The 14427-nt window shown below is 38.2% G+C and overlaps 1 protein-coding gene and 1 pseudogene across 5 annotated transcripts in view; one reads left to right on the top strand and one right to left on the bottom strand.

Moving 5' to 3' along the window:
• Positions 1-14427, top strand: part of ABCB11 (ATP binding cassette subfamily B member 11) — a 115839-nt gene that overhangs the window by 13522 nt on the left and 87890 nt on the right. For 3 of the 5 annotated variants that reach the window (XR_005218886.1, XM_037850086.1, XM_037850084.1), the window contains exons 2-5: positions 8743-8842; positions 10094-10115; positions 12631-12682; positions 13507-13745. Coding sequence is in view for 4 of the 5 variants with exons in the window: in XM_037850086.1 (XP_037706014.1) it covers positions 8767-8842; positions 10094-10115; positions 12631-12682; positions 13507-13745 (389 nt within the window). In the remaining variant the exon portion in view is untranslated. Of the gene's footprint in view, positions 1-8742; positions 8843-10093; positions 10116-12630; positions 12683-13478; positions 13746-14427 lie in introns of those variants that run through there. The other 2 variants (XM_037850085.1, XM_037850087.1) reach the window with 2 other exon arrangements.
• Positions 3909-7915, bottom strand: LOC119543741 (annotated as a pseudogene).

Raw genomic sequence — 14427 nt, 5'->3', positions numbered from 1 at the left:
GTATTCTTGGTTGGAAATTTTTCTCTCTCAGAATTTTAAATATGTCATGCCACTGCCTTCTCGCCTCCATGGTGGCCGCTGAGTAGTCACTACTTAGTCTTATGTTGTTTCCTTTGTATGTGGTGAATTGCTTTTCTCTTGCTACTTTCAGAACTTGCTCCTTCTCTTCAGTATTTGAGAGTCTGATCAGAATATGTCTTGGAGTGGGTTTATTTGGATTTATTCTATTTGGAGTTCGCTGGGCATTTATGCTTTGTGTGTTTATATTGTGTAGAAGGTTTCAGAAATTTTCCCCAACAATTTCTTTGAATACTCTTTCTAGACCTATACCCTTCTCTTCCCCTTCTGGGACACCAATGAGTCTTAAATTTTGACATTTTATTTTATCTATCTTATCCCTGAGATCCATTTCTATTTTTTCAATTTTTTTCTCCATTCTTTCTTTTGTTCTTTCATTTTCTGTTCTGTGGTCTTCTAGGACACTGAGTTGTTGTTCAGTTTCCTCTAATCTTGTATTATGAGTATCCAGAGTCTTTTTAATTTGGCCAACAGTTTCTTTTATTTCCATAAGATCCTCTATTTTTTTATTTACTCTTGCAAGTTCTTCTTTATGCTCTTCTAGGGACTTCTTTATGTCCTTTATATCCTGTTCCATGTTCTTCATGTTCTTTATATCTTGTGCCATGCTCTCATTCTTTGACTGTAGTCCTTTGATTAATTGTGCCAAGTACTGTGTCTCCTCTGATTGTTTGATTTGGGTATTTGGGATTGGTCTCCATATCATCTGATTTTAGCAAATGCTTTAAGATTTTCTGTTGTTTTTGTCCTCTTGGCATTTGCTTTGCTTGATAGCTGTGATATTCCAGGACCTCTGCTGAGGGAAGGCTGTGCTACGTCACAAGTGCACGCCTTCCCTCAAGGGAAGCCCCGGGCAGTCAGGCTGTGCAGGGACGCTCCCAGCCTGATGCAAAAATGGCTGAATGGGGTGTCTCAACACCCCCTTTTCGCACAGCTCTGCCTTCCCAGCTCTAGGACAACTAGCTGTGGTTGCACCCAAGGCCACTGTCCACGGCTGATATTGTGGCATATGCAGGGTGCTGTGGGATACACTCCCTGTCAGACTGGTTTTCCTGGTGTGGCTCTGGGCTGTGGGTACGGCCCCAGGCAGGAGTGTCGCCAGCACGCCAGGAAGCCGGCTGCAAGGGGTGCGGTTTCTTTCTCCTTTTGGCTCTCCCCTCTGTCCCTCTGGCCTTGGGCTAATCAGCAGCGGGTGTGGGGAGGGCTATCCTCCATGCCAGACACTCTGGCATTGGCTACAGCCTGCTCCTGCAGTGCTTCACTGTGCAGTTCTCACTGCCATATCTGCAGCTGCTCCCAGGTTTTTTGTTTTGTTTTTTTAAAGAACTAGTCCATCTTCAAATGCCAACCCACAGTTTCCACATACCACAGCGCAGCTGCGGGGCTTTCAGCTGGCTTACTTACTCGTTTCAGAATGCAGACTCCAGGTTTCACCAAGTGCATGGTCCCTGTGGATTTAGCAGACATTGTCTGGTTGGTGCATTGCTGGAAGTGGTGTTCTGGGTCACTTTCTGGTTTTTATCTAGTATTTTTCATGGAGGTGTTTTTTTGCCCTGTCTCACCTAGCCACCATCTTAGGTTCTCTCGCTATTGATTTTTATTTGTGATTTATATCTCTTTTCTTGAGCCATATTGTTGAGTTTTGTTTCTTTTAGTTATGTAAAGAAACGTTTTTTGTTATTTGTTTATACTCTACAGTTTTTTGCTTTTTTATGACATAAAATTTTATTTTTAAAAAAGTTGCAAACAAGAAAAAACACTTGGCTTTGGCTATATTCAGGGCCCTATAGTTCTTTTAAAGTACAGTATAATGATGCTTTAAAAAGAGACTCTACATTATCTGATGCCTGGTAACACTGATATTTATTATTTACAACCCAATTTGCTAATGCTACCAGGATGTAAAATACCAGAAATGGATTGGCTTATATAAAGAGGGTTTATTTGGTTACAAATTTACAGTCTGAAGGCCATGAAAATGTCCAGATTAAGGCATCAACATGAATACACCTTCACCAAAGGAAGGCCAATGGCATCCGGAAAAACTCTGCTAGCTGGGAAGGCACGTGACTAGCATCTGCTGATCCGGGTTGTGTTCCAGCTCCTCTCTCAGCTCCTGTGCTTTCTTCAAAATGTTGCTCTTGGGGCATTTTGTCCTCTCTTAGCTTCTCTGGAGCAAACACTGGGTTAGCATCCCCAAAGTGTCAGCAAAAGTCTGCTTTCAGCAGCTGTCTCCAAAATGTCTCTCTCAGCTGTTCTCCAAAATGTCACTTTAGCTGCTCTGAGGTCCTTTTGTTTGTGAGCTCTTTTATAGGACTCCAGGGATTAAATCAAGACCTACCCTGAATGGGCAGTGTCCATGTCTCCATGGAAATAATCTAATCAAAGGTATTACCCGCAGTTGGTTGGGTCACATCTCCATGGAAACATCCAATCAAGAGGTCACACCATAATCAAAAAGATCAATCAATCTGCCCCCAAAAGATTGCATCAATGAATATGGCTTTTTCTGGGGGACATAATATACATACAAACTGGCACAATGGAGTATAAAATAAGTAACTTTTTTAACTATCGCATCAGTGTAATAATATATGCTTTAAAGTCTTCAAAAGCAAGATAGTTATAATCAGTTGTCCTACATTAAAGTAGTCATTTGAAATTAGTCTTATATAATTAACATGACCATACCCCTGATCTGCCTTGGGCAATTCTGGATTAAGCCCATTGTCCTGGAATTAATTGTTAGCAGTGCACCCTTTCACTCTCAAAGCCCTGGCTAACTATGGTTATTCTATGTAATCAATTGCAGAATAGTTATGTTGAACAAATTTCATAAATTTGATGCACAGTCTTGTACAGATAATACCACCTGTCACTAAAATCTGGAAAATGTGGTTGTCCTAATACATAATGTTCAATTATTTAAATAATTTTGTTCCACTGGGAATCAAAGAAAATTTTGTTAATGAATTAAGGGTACCCAGAACAACCAGTTGCTAAAATATCTTTAGATGATTTTGAAAACACTCAAGAATGAAAACTTTTAATCTTTTCAAATAGGGTCAAGGTTATTCAAAGGAAAATATTAATACACCTAGAAATCTAGAACAGATCATACTAGGTTTCAAAATGTAGAAATAAATAATTGTGAGTTTATCAATCTATTCTGGAAGATTTGTGTTTCAGACAATTTCTAGATGAGATAATAACTTCAAAGTCCTTCCTTTAACATCATAAAACAGCATAGAAAATGAAACAAATAGCTTAAATTTTAGCATAGAAGTTACTAAAATCAGTTTGGTCAGTTAAGATTGATATCTTCCCCAGTATATGATGATATACTGACTCATGATGCTACCTCTTCTTTAAAACAATAAAAGCTGCCATTTTTAAGAGTTATCAAAGTTGCATTTAAAACAGAGAACAAAAGATTTTCTAGACAATTGTCAAAGAAAGTGGGGGGCACTCTGAATGATAAATTCAGATTGGCACATGAGATCAGCTTTCCATATTTGTGAAATACAATACCTATATCATCTCTGCTGAATGTTATGGAAAATGAAAACAACAAAATATAATTGTAAAACAGTGCTTTAAAAAAACTTTTTAAGAGAACCACATTCCTTAATTATTTTCCCTATTCACTTCAGTATATTTCTCATTCATTCGTGCCACAGTATGTGTTTATATTTAAAGTCACAAGTTTACTACTTATACACATTGAATCCCAAGGCATCAATACATTTGCATACTTTGAATTTAGTCTTTGGATTACTGTTCTTCTTCTTCTGATTTTCGTGACTGTTTCCAGGAACTCAAGGAAGCTTCTACTGGCAATGAAGCTGAGATGTGATTTGAAACAGTACTGTGGATTCCTTCTGGCTTGGTGATTTATACAAGGTTGCCAACCTCTGCTTTCTGTCCCAGTGAAAGATTAACTGTATTGTAGCATGTCATGGCCCAAGAGGGCTTTTGTAGGTGAAGGACTAAAGAAAGCACTGGACACATTCTGAGACATGAGCTTTTATTTTGGGGGCTTACCTACAGGGTGGGGAAGTCAGCTGCTCTGTATAGCTCAGTGTGTAAGGTACTCCACAAAAGCAGGGGGTGCCAGGAAGTGGTTTATAAGGGTTAGGACAAAGACATTCAAATGGGTATGAGAGAGCAGGGGTCTTGTGATGTAGGGAGGGATCGATTGTGGTCAACAGGGGAGAAGGGCGGATTATAGATTATTTTGTAGATAATATTTTCAGGAGGGAGGCAAGCTATATATTACATTTAGTGCCAGAGGCTTGATTTTACAAGGACAGTAGGTCAAACCTGAACTGTCCTAGGTCAAGCAAGCTGCTGTGTGCAGGCTTCAAGTCACTTGGGCAAGGCCCTGGGCTCGGGGCTCCCACATAGCAGCATGTCCGCAACTCTCCCCTAAAGCAGGAACCAGTGAGGCCTGATTTCTATCAAACTTTGTTGTCATCTGATTGGTTAAAATTACAGCTAATCTGTGGTTATTTGCAAGACAAATCATTTGCTGGATTAAACCATTTAGTACTGATAGGTCATCTAAATCATGAAGAAAAGGAAAAGCAATGCCATCCACTATCACTAATCCAACCTTTGAGTGCTCTGAAAGGAAGTCTGGAAGGAGATAAACTTGTGCCAAAAGTTCAGTGTAATCGTGACAACAAAAATAATTATATGGGAAAGAATATTTTCAAGAGTGAAGTCCTCCAAAGCTTTTTGGTGCTCCTCTCCCATGTGTGTTCCTGCTATAAGATGACGGTGCTGAATGCAGGCAGTAGCACGGTCTACCACCCTGTCAACGTAAAACTTCCCTTGTATCAATAAAAACGGCTTCACCTGCCCCTCCTCCAAAACATTCTGGTATCTGTACACGCACTGCCAACTGCGTACATAACTGTGTTTTTTCAATACCAGGTGCACCACAGATTTCTGTTTTGGTGAAGGGTACTCCACCCCCAAGAAAACCATCTAGTGCTGAATAGAAAGTAATTATGGAGCCCTGAGTATGCTTCTGCTCAAGAAGTTCCAGTGCTGCACAATTCTTATCTGACTCAGATGTACCAGCAGGGCTTGGTATATGTAAGAGACATTCTCTTCTTATAATCTGTAGGGTTTTCTAAGCCTTCCTCTTTAGATATCCTAACTTCTTTGCTGAGCTCAGAGGGTTTCACCTCCAGGAGTTCCTTGGCGGTCTGGAAACCCAAAGAGACTAGTTTTATCTGCACCCGCACTGCTGAGGACAGTGGGAAACTCCCTAAATTCTGCTGCACTTCAAAGCAGAACAGTTGAGCGCTAGTCCCTATATGGCCAAACTCTGCGTCAGCACCGGCCTGTGCCTTGTGTCCTCTCTACAGTTTTTGTTTTGTTTTGTTTTGTTTTATTTATGTTTCAACAAGAATTTTTTATAGCTTCTTGATTGGAACATATTTAATTTATCCATCTTTTAAACAATAAATGCGTTTATGTTTATAAATAAATATTCTTAGCTGTACCCTACAAATTTTTATATTTTCATTGTCATTATGTTTTATGCTTTAAATATTTTTGTTTCCATTGTGATTGTATCTGTAACTCATAATTATTTATGTACGTGTTTCACAGTTTATAATACATACACAGTTTTACTAAATGCATGTGTATGTGTTTGCTACTGTCTAATTTTCAATTTCTTACTTAATTACTTTGCTGTCAGAATATATTCTCTTTACATAACAGTTCTTTGAGTTTGTGGTGACTTAGTAAAGTCAAATTTTGTAAATGTGCCAAATATAATTGAAAAAAAAGTATGTCTTGGTTGCAGGTTCCATATATAGATATTAAATAAAGTTATTAATTTTGTTTTTCAAAGTTTCTGTACATCCTATTTTTTTTGTCTGCTTGTTTTATCAGTTCCTATTAGAGATGTGTTTAAATCTCCCCTTATGGTTGTGGGCTATGTTGTTATGTTAGGTTGTTAGGCATAGGTATATGCAATTCAATGATTGTTATGGCTTCTGGTGGAATGTACCTTTAATTATTATGTAGCATTCCTCTTCATTGCTTTGGACATAAATTATTCTTTTTCGACACTAATATTGCTGCAACAGCTTTAGGGAATTGGTATTTGCAATGATATAACCTTTTTCATCACTTCATTTTCAACCATTCTTTATGATTTTATATCACTTATGTTTTTTATTATCAGTAAATATCTGGATTTTAAAATATCCAATAAAATGATCTGTCTTTTTTAAAACATCTTCATTGAGGTATAATTTATAAACCATAAAGTTCACCTGTTTAAAGTGCATAATTCAATGGTTTTTAGCAGATTGATAGAGTTGTGCAACCATCACCATAATCTAATTTTTAAAATATTTCCATTGTCTTCCCAAAAAACCTTGTACCCATTAGCAGCCACGTCTCATCACTTTCCCTCCACGGGGCAACCACTAATTTACTTTCTGTCTTTATAGATTTGGCTATCCTGGACATTTCCTATAAATGGAATCATATAATACACATCCTTTTGTGACTGTTTTCTTTCACTTAACATAATGTTTTTGAGGTTCGTTCATGTTATAGCATGCATCAGTACTTCCATCTATGTTCATTTACAGATACTAAAATTACTGAACTATTTGAACTATTTTTATCTTATTTTATATTTTCTGTTTGTTATACTTTTTCTTTGTTTCTTTGTTCTCTTTTTTTCTTGCCCTCTGTTGGACTGATGGTTTTCTACATTCTCAGTTTTTATCCTTTGCTTATTTGGAAGCTGTAACTGTCTTGGTACTTTTTGATTGGCTTTCCTTAAAATTTTAAAATATTAGGTTGAAATATATGCAATGTCAATTTTGTAAGTAAAAAATGATTGAATATTGGTAATTGCATTTGATTTAATATAATATATATTTACTTATTGTAAAAACAATACCTTTAATTTTTCAGTATTTCCATACTCCTTCATTTCATGATAATGAACTTAATGTGCTATCTGAACAATGAACAACCCATCTTATTATTATCACAGAGTTTTTGTTTTCCCTTTTTAAAATATAGAGTTGTTTTAGTTGATTGCCCTGATATGTTTTGCAAATTTTTGTGTTTGCTCTTGGGTCTTTCATTCTTGACTCCCTTCTGCTAAGTAAGGCCCATCCTCTAATTAGTGTTTTGTGCAGGTCTGTGGGAGGCAAACACTCTTCGCCTTGAATGTCTGAAAACATGATAAATGATTCTTTGGCCCAGTATAAGATTCTAGGTTAAAGAAAATTTTTCCTCAGCACTTTGAAGATATAACTCCCCTGTCTTCTAACTTCTATTGCTGATGAGAAAACTTTGGTCAGTCTGTTATTTCTATGTTATTCCCCTTTCTTAGCCTTTCAGATAGATTTTTTTCTTTGTTTCACTATTTCAATATAATGTATCTAAGTTTCGATTTATTTTGTTCAACTTGACTACCTCTTGGAATCTACTGTTTAGCTGAGGATTCAGGTCTTTGCATCTGGAAATTTTTGCAATTATTTCTTTAATGAGTACATCTCTGTCATTCCTTATTCTCTTCTTCTAGTAATCCAATTAGATGAGGTTAGAAGCCTTTCACCATTCCACCTTCATGTTTCTTATCCGTATATATTTTATACACACACAAATTTATGTGTAAACCTATATATTGTTCATATACATGTTATGTATATCCTTACCTCTTCATATAATCTCCCTGGGACTGCAGCTCACCACAAGAAATAACCCCAGGCAATGAGGCAGCAGTTTTTTCAGGGTCCCCTCAGCAAAGCAGGAGGCCCTTACACCCGGCTTCAAGCAGAGAGGCCATCTTAATCTCCTGTCTGGTGTGGGGTCACTCATTGTCCTCTTGGGAACTGAACTTGCACAGCCCAGTCTGCCTCCACACCCAGGAACGTCTGAGCTCTGCTTATGCTTTGGTATTCTTCTTCTGTTTCTGATTCATGGAGATGTTTGTTTTTATTTATTTGAGTCTGGCTGTATATTTTGGGGACTTTTGCTTTTGCTTTTTACATTTCCCATCATTGGGGTGTGCTTGGAGCACAGAAAGTTAATAAAGCATAAACTCTGTGCTATCTTGACCTGGAATTCTAATCCTGTACCCTTTACAAACTGATTTTTCCACTATGTATAAGACTATTCATAATTCTGTATCAGACATTTACATTTCATGCAGAAAAAGTTCCTTTGCTTGGTCCAAGCTGGAGCCCCATACCCTGGGTATTTGGTTTCATTTGCAGTGGGGCACTGAAGGCTGCCCACCAGTATTCGGGGGCACTGGAGCCCAATTCTCAGCTACACTGACCCACCAATGCCACCAGTTGGCTGCGACCTTCTCATTGTTTTTCTCTTTATTCATTAAAAAAAAAATTAAAACACAGGAAAGTAGAAAGAAAAAAATAAATAAAAAGCAACCATCCATTCACGAACCAGAGAAAACTATTATCAATTGTTTTGGTTTATCTTTCCTAATTGGTAGGCTCTTTCATGAATTTATTGCCCAATTTAAAAATCCGCTTTTGTCTAAGGTTGATTAGTGAGGTCATTTTTTGAATCAAATTGTTCTTCCATTTGGCTAGTTTGGTTAAAGAAGAGAAAAGACAATAATTGCAGCAATGCTTTTATTTTATTTTACAGAGTGGTTGACTGCAGGGTGCTGTTATGGCTGACTCAGTCATCCTTCGCAGCGTGAAGAAATGTGGAGAGGAGAATCATGGTTTCCAGTCAGATGGATTATGTAAGTCGTCTTTTTCTCTCATTGGCTCTTGTACAAAGAAAGGTGAGAACAAAAGTGGAATGGTGAAGTTACAAGGAGTAGAGAGAAATCAGCCACAGTATGTTGAACCACACCATGTGTCATTCTGACACGCAGCTGTGTGGTTCTCCCTGGTAGCCAGGTAATGTCTGAGAGCCCTAGGGAAGAATGCAGTGTGTGGGTGGGTGAAAAGGGAATATCTCTTCCCTTAGGGAGAGGAGGGTAGTTCCAACAGTGGCTATTATTATTAATTTTATTCATACATAGTTGTTATTGATCTTAGTAGTGACAGAGCAAGCATTTAATGAGCTGCTGTTCCCTGAGAAGAGCTGTACCACGACACTGCTGCTGGAATGAGATAATGTAGAAGGGGCTGTAGTTATCTGGCAGGTAGTGAGCCCAGATGATTCTAAGCTGTTATAATTTTTTAATCCTATGATTTTATATTTTACAGATGAAGAAACTGAAATTTAGCTAAGTTAAAACTTGGTCAAGATCACATGATTCACAATTACTGAAGCCACAATTCTAATCCAGTTCTGCCTAATTCCCAAACCCAAGATGGTAACCTGTATCTACATTATAAAGCCAAGGGAACCAGAAAATCCTGTCCCATGGGATAGGTGATGCTAACACCATCGGGTTCTTTTCATTGTGGTTTCTCTACACCCACAATCCTGAGCAACCACTTCTACCTTTTCCCCTACATCTGCTCTGACCTGCACTGGGGAAAATAATATGCAGCTAAATCCTACAGTTTCTACTGGTCTGGAAATATCAATGACATTTTTATTGTCTAGTTAATGAATCTGTGTTCTAATTTTAAATGAATCAATATTGGTGTTTCTAAAAAAACAAACAATAAATAAATATTTATATTACCTGGATATTTAAAAAATCAAGTTTCTTTAGCTAAATTGGACATGCTTACCTCCATTCAAGATTCAGAAGATTCAAGTATTTCATGTGCTGGAGTAAAGTCTGGAAATGTAGTCAAGGCAGCAGTCCTGAACCTGAAAATACATCTTCTATAGTACACACACACACACACAGACACACACACTAGGTGGGGGGGAGAAGTACCATGAAAAGAGATAAAAAAAGGAACCAATTTGCTATTTTCCATTAATAAAAGTATTTTATAGGAGTGTTTTTTGAGAACAAAACTGCTAATTTCTAGGTTGTATTTTTCATTATTATTAACTGCTTTATGCATTATTTTTATCCTGACAGATAATAATGATAAAAAATCAAGGTAAGTGACTATTTCAACAATGCAGCATTTTTTCTAAACTAACTGCATACCATTCTTATAAAAAGACTCAGAGCAGGGACAATATTTTCATGCACATTGCACATCCTATAAAATGGCAAATAAAAATGCATATAATCCTCTCTTTTTTCTCTTTAAAACATACCTATAACATAATTTCACAAATCTTTTGGAATATCCCTTCTGTATTAGGTCCAAGCCACCCTGTGTGCATCTAAGAACACAACAGAATTCCTGTCCTAGACAGGGCAGAGGAAAAGTTGGACTACAAGTATGATTTCAAGTGCTCAGGGGAGATGCCAAAACCCCAAATTCTTCCCCAAATCACAGGCAAATAGCAGAAATCTGAAATTTAATCATTAGAAATGTCCCCTTAGTTTAAATGTTTAAATTCTGATGTGAAACAAATGTCAGTTACTTGCATTTTGACGTGAAGGCAGGGTCTAATGGGGTCTAATTTGAAGACAGAAGGGAGGCTCAGGTGAGTTCCTGAAATGGAGGTGATGGAAAGGGAAGGGTTAAAGGTAGTTACGAAACTGTAAATAATTCATGGAGGAAAGAGGAAGGAGGTGCTTTGGACTAGGTGTGGCAGGATCAGCCTGGGCCAGGAAGAAGGACACTTTTCTCACGGGGTAGGAAAGAGATGAAAATGGGCGTAAATGCAGACAAATGGCAAGGACAGGATGAGCAGGAAACTGAGCTAGTTCTTTTGTTTCTGCTTATAGATGTGGTAACAGAGAATGAGGAGATTCCATGAAAGGTTGACAAGGTTGCTGAGAGGAATGAGAGAGATCTGTAGGGGCAGGAAATACAGTATTTCAGGATAAGCGAAGGCTGGAGACTACACATTCACTAACTCAATCACTCATTCATTTCACAAATATTAATTGAGTGCCTTCTAGGTACTGGGTACTACTATGGATTCTGAAGATACAGAAAATAACAAAACAGGCAGCAATCTCTGGCCTCAAAAAGCTTACATTTTAGTGAGGAAGACATAAAACATAATTAATAGTGTAAAATCACAGACAAAATCACCAAAATTAATTATTTAATTGATTAAATATAGCATGGTAGCTAGTGAAAATTGTCTCTTTCTCAGAAGAAAAGGTAAACATAAAATCAGAGATACGGAATGTTAACGGGTGGGGAGAGGTTGAAATTATAAAGAATTTGACCAAGGAAGGCCCCACTGAAGGGGACTTGTGAGTGAAGGCCTGAGGAGGTGAGGCCGCTGGCCCCTTAGGTGTTTGAAGAAAGACCATTCTAGGGGGAGGGGAACAGCGAGTGCAAATACCCTGAGGTGGGAACAGATCTGGCCTAGACAAAGATCGGCAAAGAGGCTGGTGATGGAGTGGTGAGAACTGGAGCCCCGTATGAGAGGAGGTCAGACAGCTAACAGGGCCAGAGCTGGGTGGCTTTGGTTGCTTGGTAAGGACTTTGTATTCTGCTAGGAGTTTGAAGAAGCACAGGGCAGCTGCACGGCAGACATACATGCATGGCATCAGTGACATGGAGGTGAGGTTGTCTCCAGCAGGCCTTCTTGAGGAGAAAAGGGGCAAACAGCTGGACAGAGACAGAGATGGGGTTTCCATGGATGGAACTGAGGAAAGGGATTGAGGATAATGGTGAGAGTGGGGCCCTAATGCCAGGCAGTGGGGCCTGGAATGGATGGGGAAGGAAGCAAAATCTTGATGGAGATAAGCAATTGTAAGTAAATGGAGGGTTTAAGGGTCTGCAAGTGTCAGTTCAGTCTGACTGACAGGTTTGGAAGGAGGAAGGAAGTGAGAGAATGAGATGTATGGGCAGTCACGGAGTGCCAGTGGAATTAGATATGCCAGAGACTGGGTGGTTCCTGGTGATGACAAAGTACAAGGTGTGTTCATGGAATGGCTGACTCAGGTGAAGTAGAGAGTCCTGGAGTTGAGGAGGTCAAAAAAGGGATAAGCATGACCCATTAGGAAGAGAATGAATATGCAATACCAAGGAAACAAGATTTTATTGGAAGTATGGGAATTTATTTGAAATTTTCACCATATCAACTCTTTAAGGTAACTGTAACATTTTTAAGTGCTAGAAGGAAATTTAAAATCAGTTAATCCCACTACTTCAGTTTACCCCTGAAGAAATATAAGAATAAATAGGTCAAGGGCCCTGGCTCAAGTCAAATTATTATTTGTTGTTATAACCAGGAGTACAGAGCAATTTTTACTTTCAGTGCCTGTCAGAAAAAAACTCAGTGAACGTCTACTGTGCATGAGACAGAGCTATCCTGTAATCTCTAAAAGAGGCAAATCTAGAAGAATAAAAACTTATTTTAAGATATCTAGTTTGGCAAGAATTTCTCATTTCTCAGCCAGGGGGTGGGGATGGGGGTGGAGGTGGTGGTGGGGGGCTTTCTTTCTTACTAAAGAGAGACTCGTAAAATCATCCCCTGGGAGAATTTCTCATTGTTTTAGAAAGGATGGTCTTTAAATCCCTATGTTTTTCTCCTCAGGGTACAACGTGAGGAGAAAGGTGACAGCATGCAAGTTGGCTTCTTTCAATTGGTAATAAAACTGCTCTGCTCATGTTGCTTCATGGACCATGTTGATTTTTGACATTGATTTTGCAACTATTGAATTGTTCACATTGTTAAATCTTTAGTTATATTGGCAATTTTTTTTTAACTCCAGTGATCACTTTTTCAAAAGTCTGTATCTTTGCCTATGTGATAACATGCTGAATACTGATTAGAAATATGTTGCTGATTAAGCTTGTAAATACTTCACAGTAGATCAGAAAAGTGTCCTCTTGGAAAACCATCGCTAAGCCCATGATGATCATTTTAGTAAGGAAAATCATTACAGTAATCATATCAGGTATAGTTACTCTTATGACAACTCTTTAGAAATTCCACAGCATAGATATTTTTCCCAAAATTTCATAGGGTGGCAGTATTTCTATGCACAAATAGGCACTTTTCACTTTCAATATTAATCCTGTGAGCTCCATTTCTGCTATTTGTTAATTCCCCACACAGTGTACCCACTTGGCAATAGCATCAGTGACAGTAACTATTTCTCTCTTAAATTTTGGATGAATAGCTAAGAGCTAAAGTCAGCTTCTGAAATAAAATAAAGAGAATGAATTCAGAGTCTAGAAAAGAAAGAGCAAGAACTGCTATGTTCATGCTTTTGGGTAATTGATAAACAGATAATAAACCAACAGTTCATTTTGATCTAATTAGTGTGCACTCTACTGTTCAATTATGACAAGTCCCATAAAATTTGATGTTGAATACTGCTTATCAGATTCTAGCAACTAAAATTAAATAGTCCTCCTACTTCTGCTTTTCACCCATAGATGATCTCTGAACCCTTTGTTTTTCAAGTTCCGGTTTTCTTCATCAACTGACATTTGGCTGATGTTTGTGGGAAGTTTATGTGCATTTCTTCATGGACTGGCCCAGCCAGGGATGCTACTCGTTTTTGGCACAATGACAGATGTTTTCATTGAATATGATACTGAATTACAAGAACTCAGCATCCCGGGAAAAGTATGTGTGAATAAAACCATCGTATGGGCCAACGACTCCCTCAATCAAAATGTGACAAATGGAACACGATGTGGGTAGGCTGCTGGTATTTTTTATTTTTTCACTTTTTTATTCATATCTTAAATAGTAATTCAAAATGTGTAAAAAGGACTTTATTGCTGAGCTGGAGTGGTATTTAACACAGAGTGAATAGAAACATAAATTTACCTGCTTTTCTACAAGTTTCTCTGCCCTGAGGTTCTTTCCATCCTATCAGGTTTTCTAATCTTAATAAAAACAGGATTGGAAATTACCCATTGAATACATCACCCAAATTCAACCACTTTGTTGACTATAGGCTTGATCATGACACTACCAATGAATTAATGCCCCTTGGGTGGTGACACACTGATTTTACTTGAGTCCTCCTCAAGTCTCATATCTAAGAGGTCTACACACCCCCACTTTTCGTTGTTGCTGTTAACTTCCTCTGCTCCTTAGCTTCTGTGACTGTGGCTGATGATTCACTTGATCCTGAGTCTTCTTTCTATAATGGTAATTTTCTGTGAACAGAAGACAGTCACAGAAAGGGCCAGAACTCAGACACACTCATTGTACCACTGTTCTTTTTGTGATAAGCCTGTCGGCCTCCTTGTAATCAGTGAGTCTGTAATGTACTCAGGGCTGACTCACTGTCGTGGCATTTGCTTAGCAGCCTGCCTCACACTGCCTCAGGGCCAGAACAAGAGCATTTACACGTGTAAACCCACACACTCA

Source organism: Choloepus didactylus, chromosome 9, assembly GCF_015220235.1.
Source record: "Choloepus didactylus isolate mChoDid1 chromosome 9, mChoDid1.pri, whole genome shotgun sequence".
In the NCBI taxonomy this organism is placed as follows: domain Eukaryota; kingdom Metazoa; phylum Chordata; class Mammalia; order Pilosa; family Megalonychidae; genus Choloepus; species Choloepus didactylus.
This window is presented reverse-complemented; position numbering and strand designations above follow the sequence as displayed.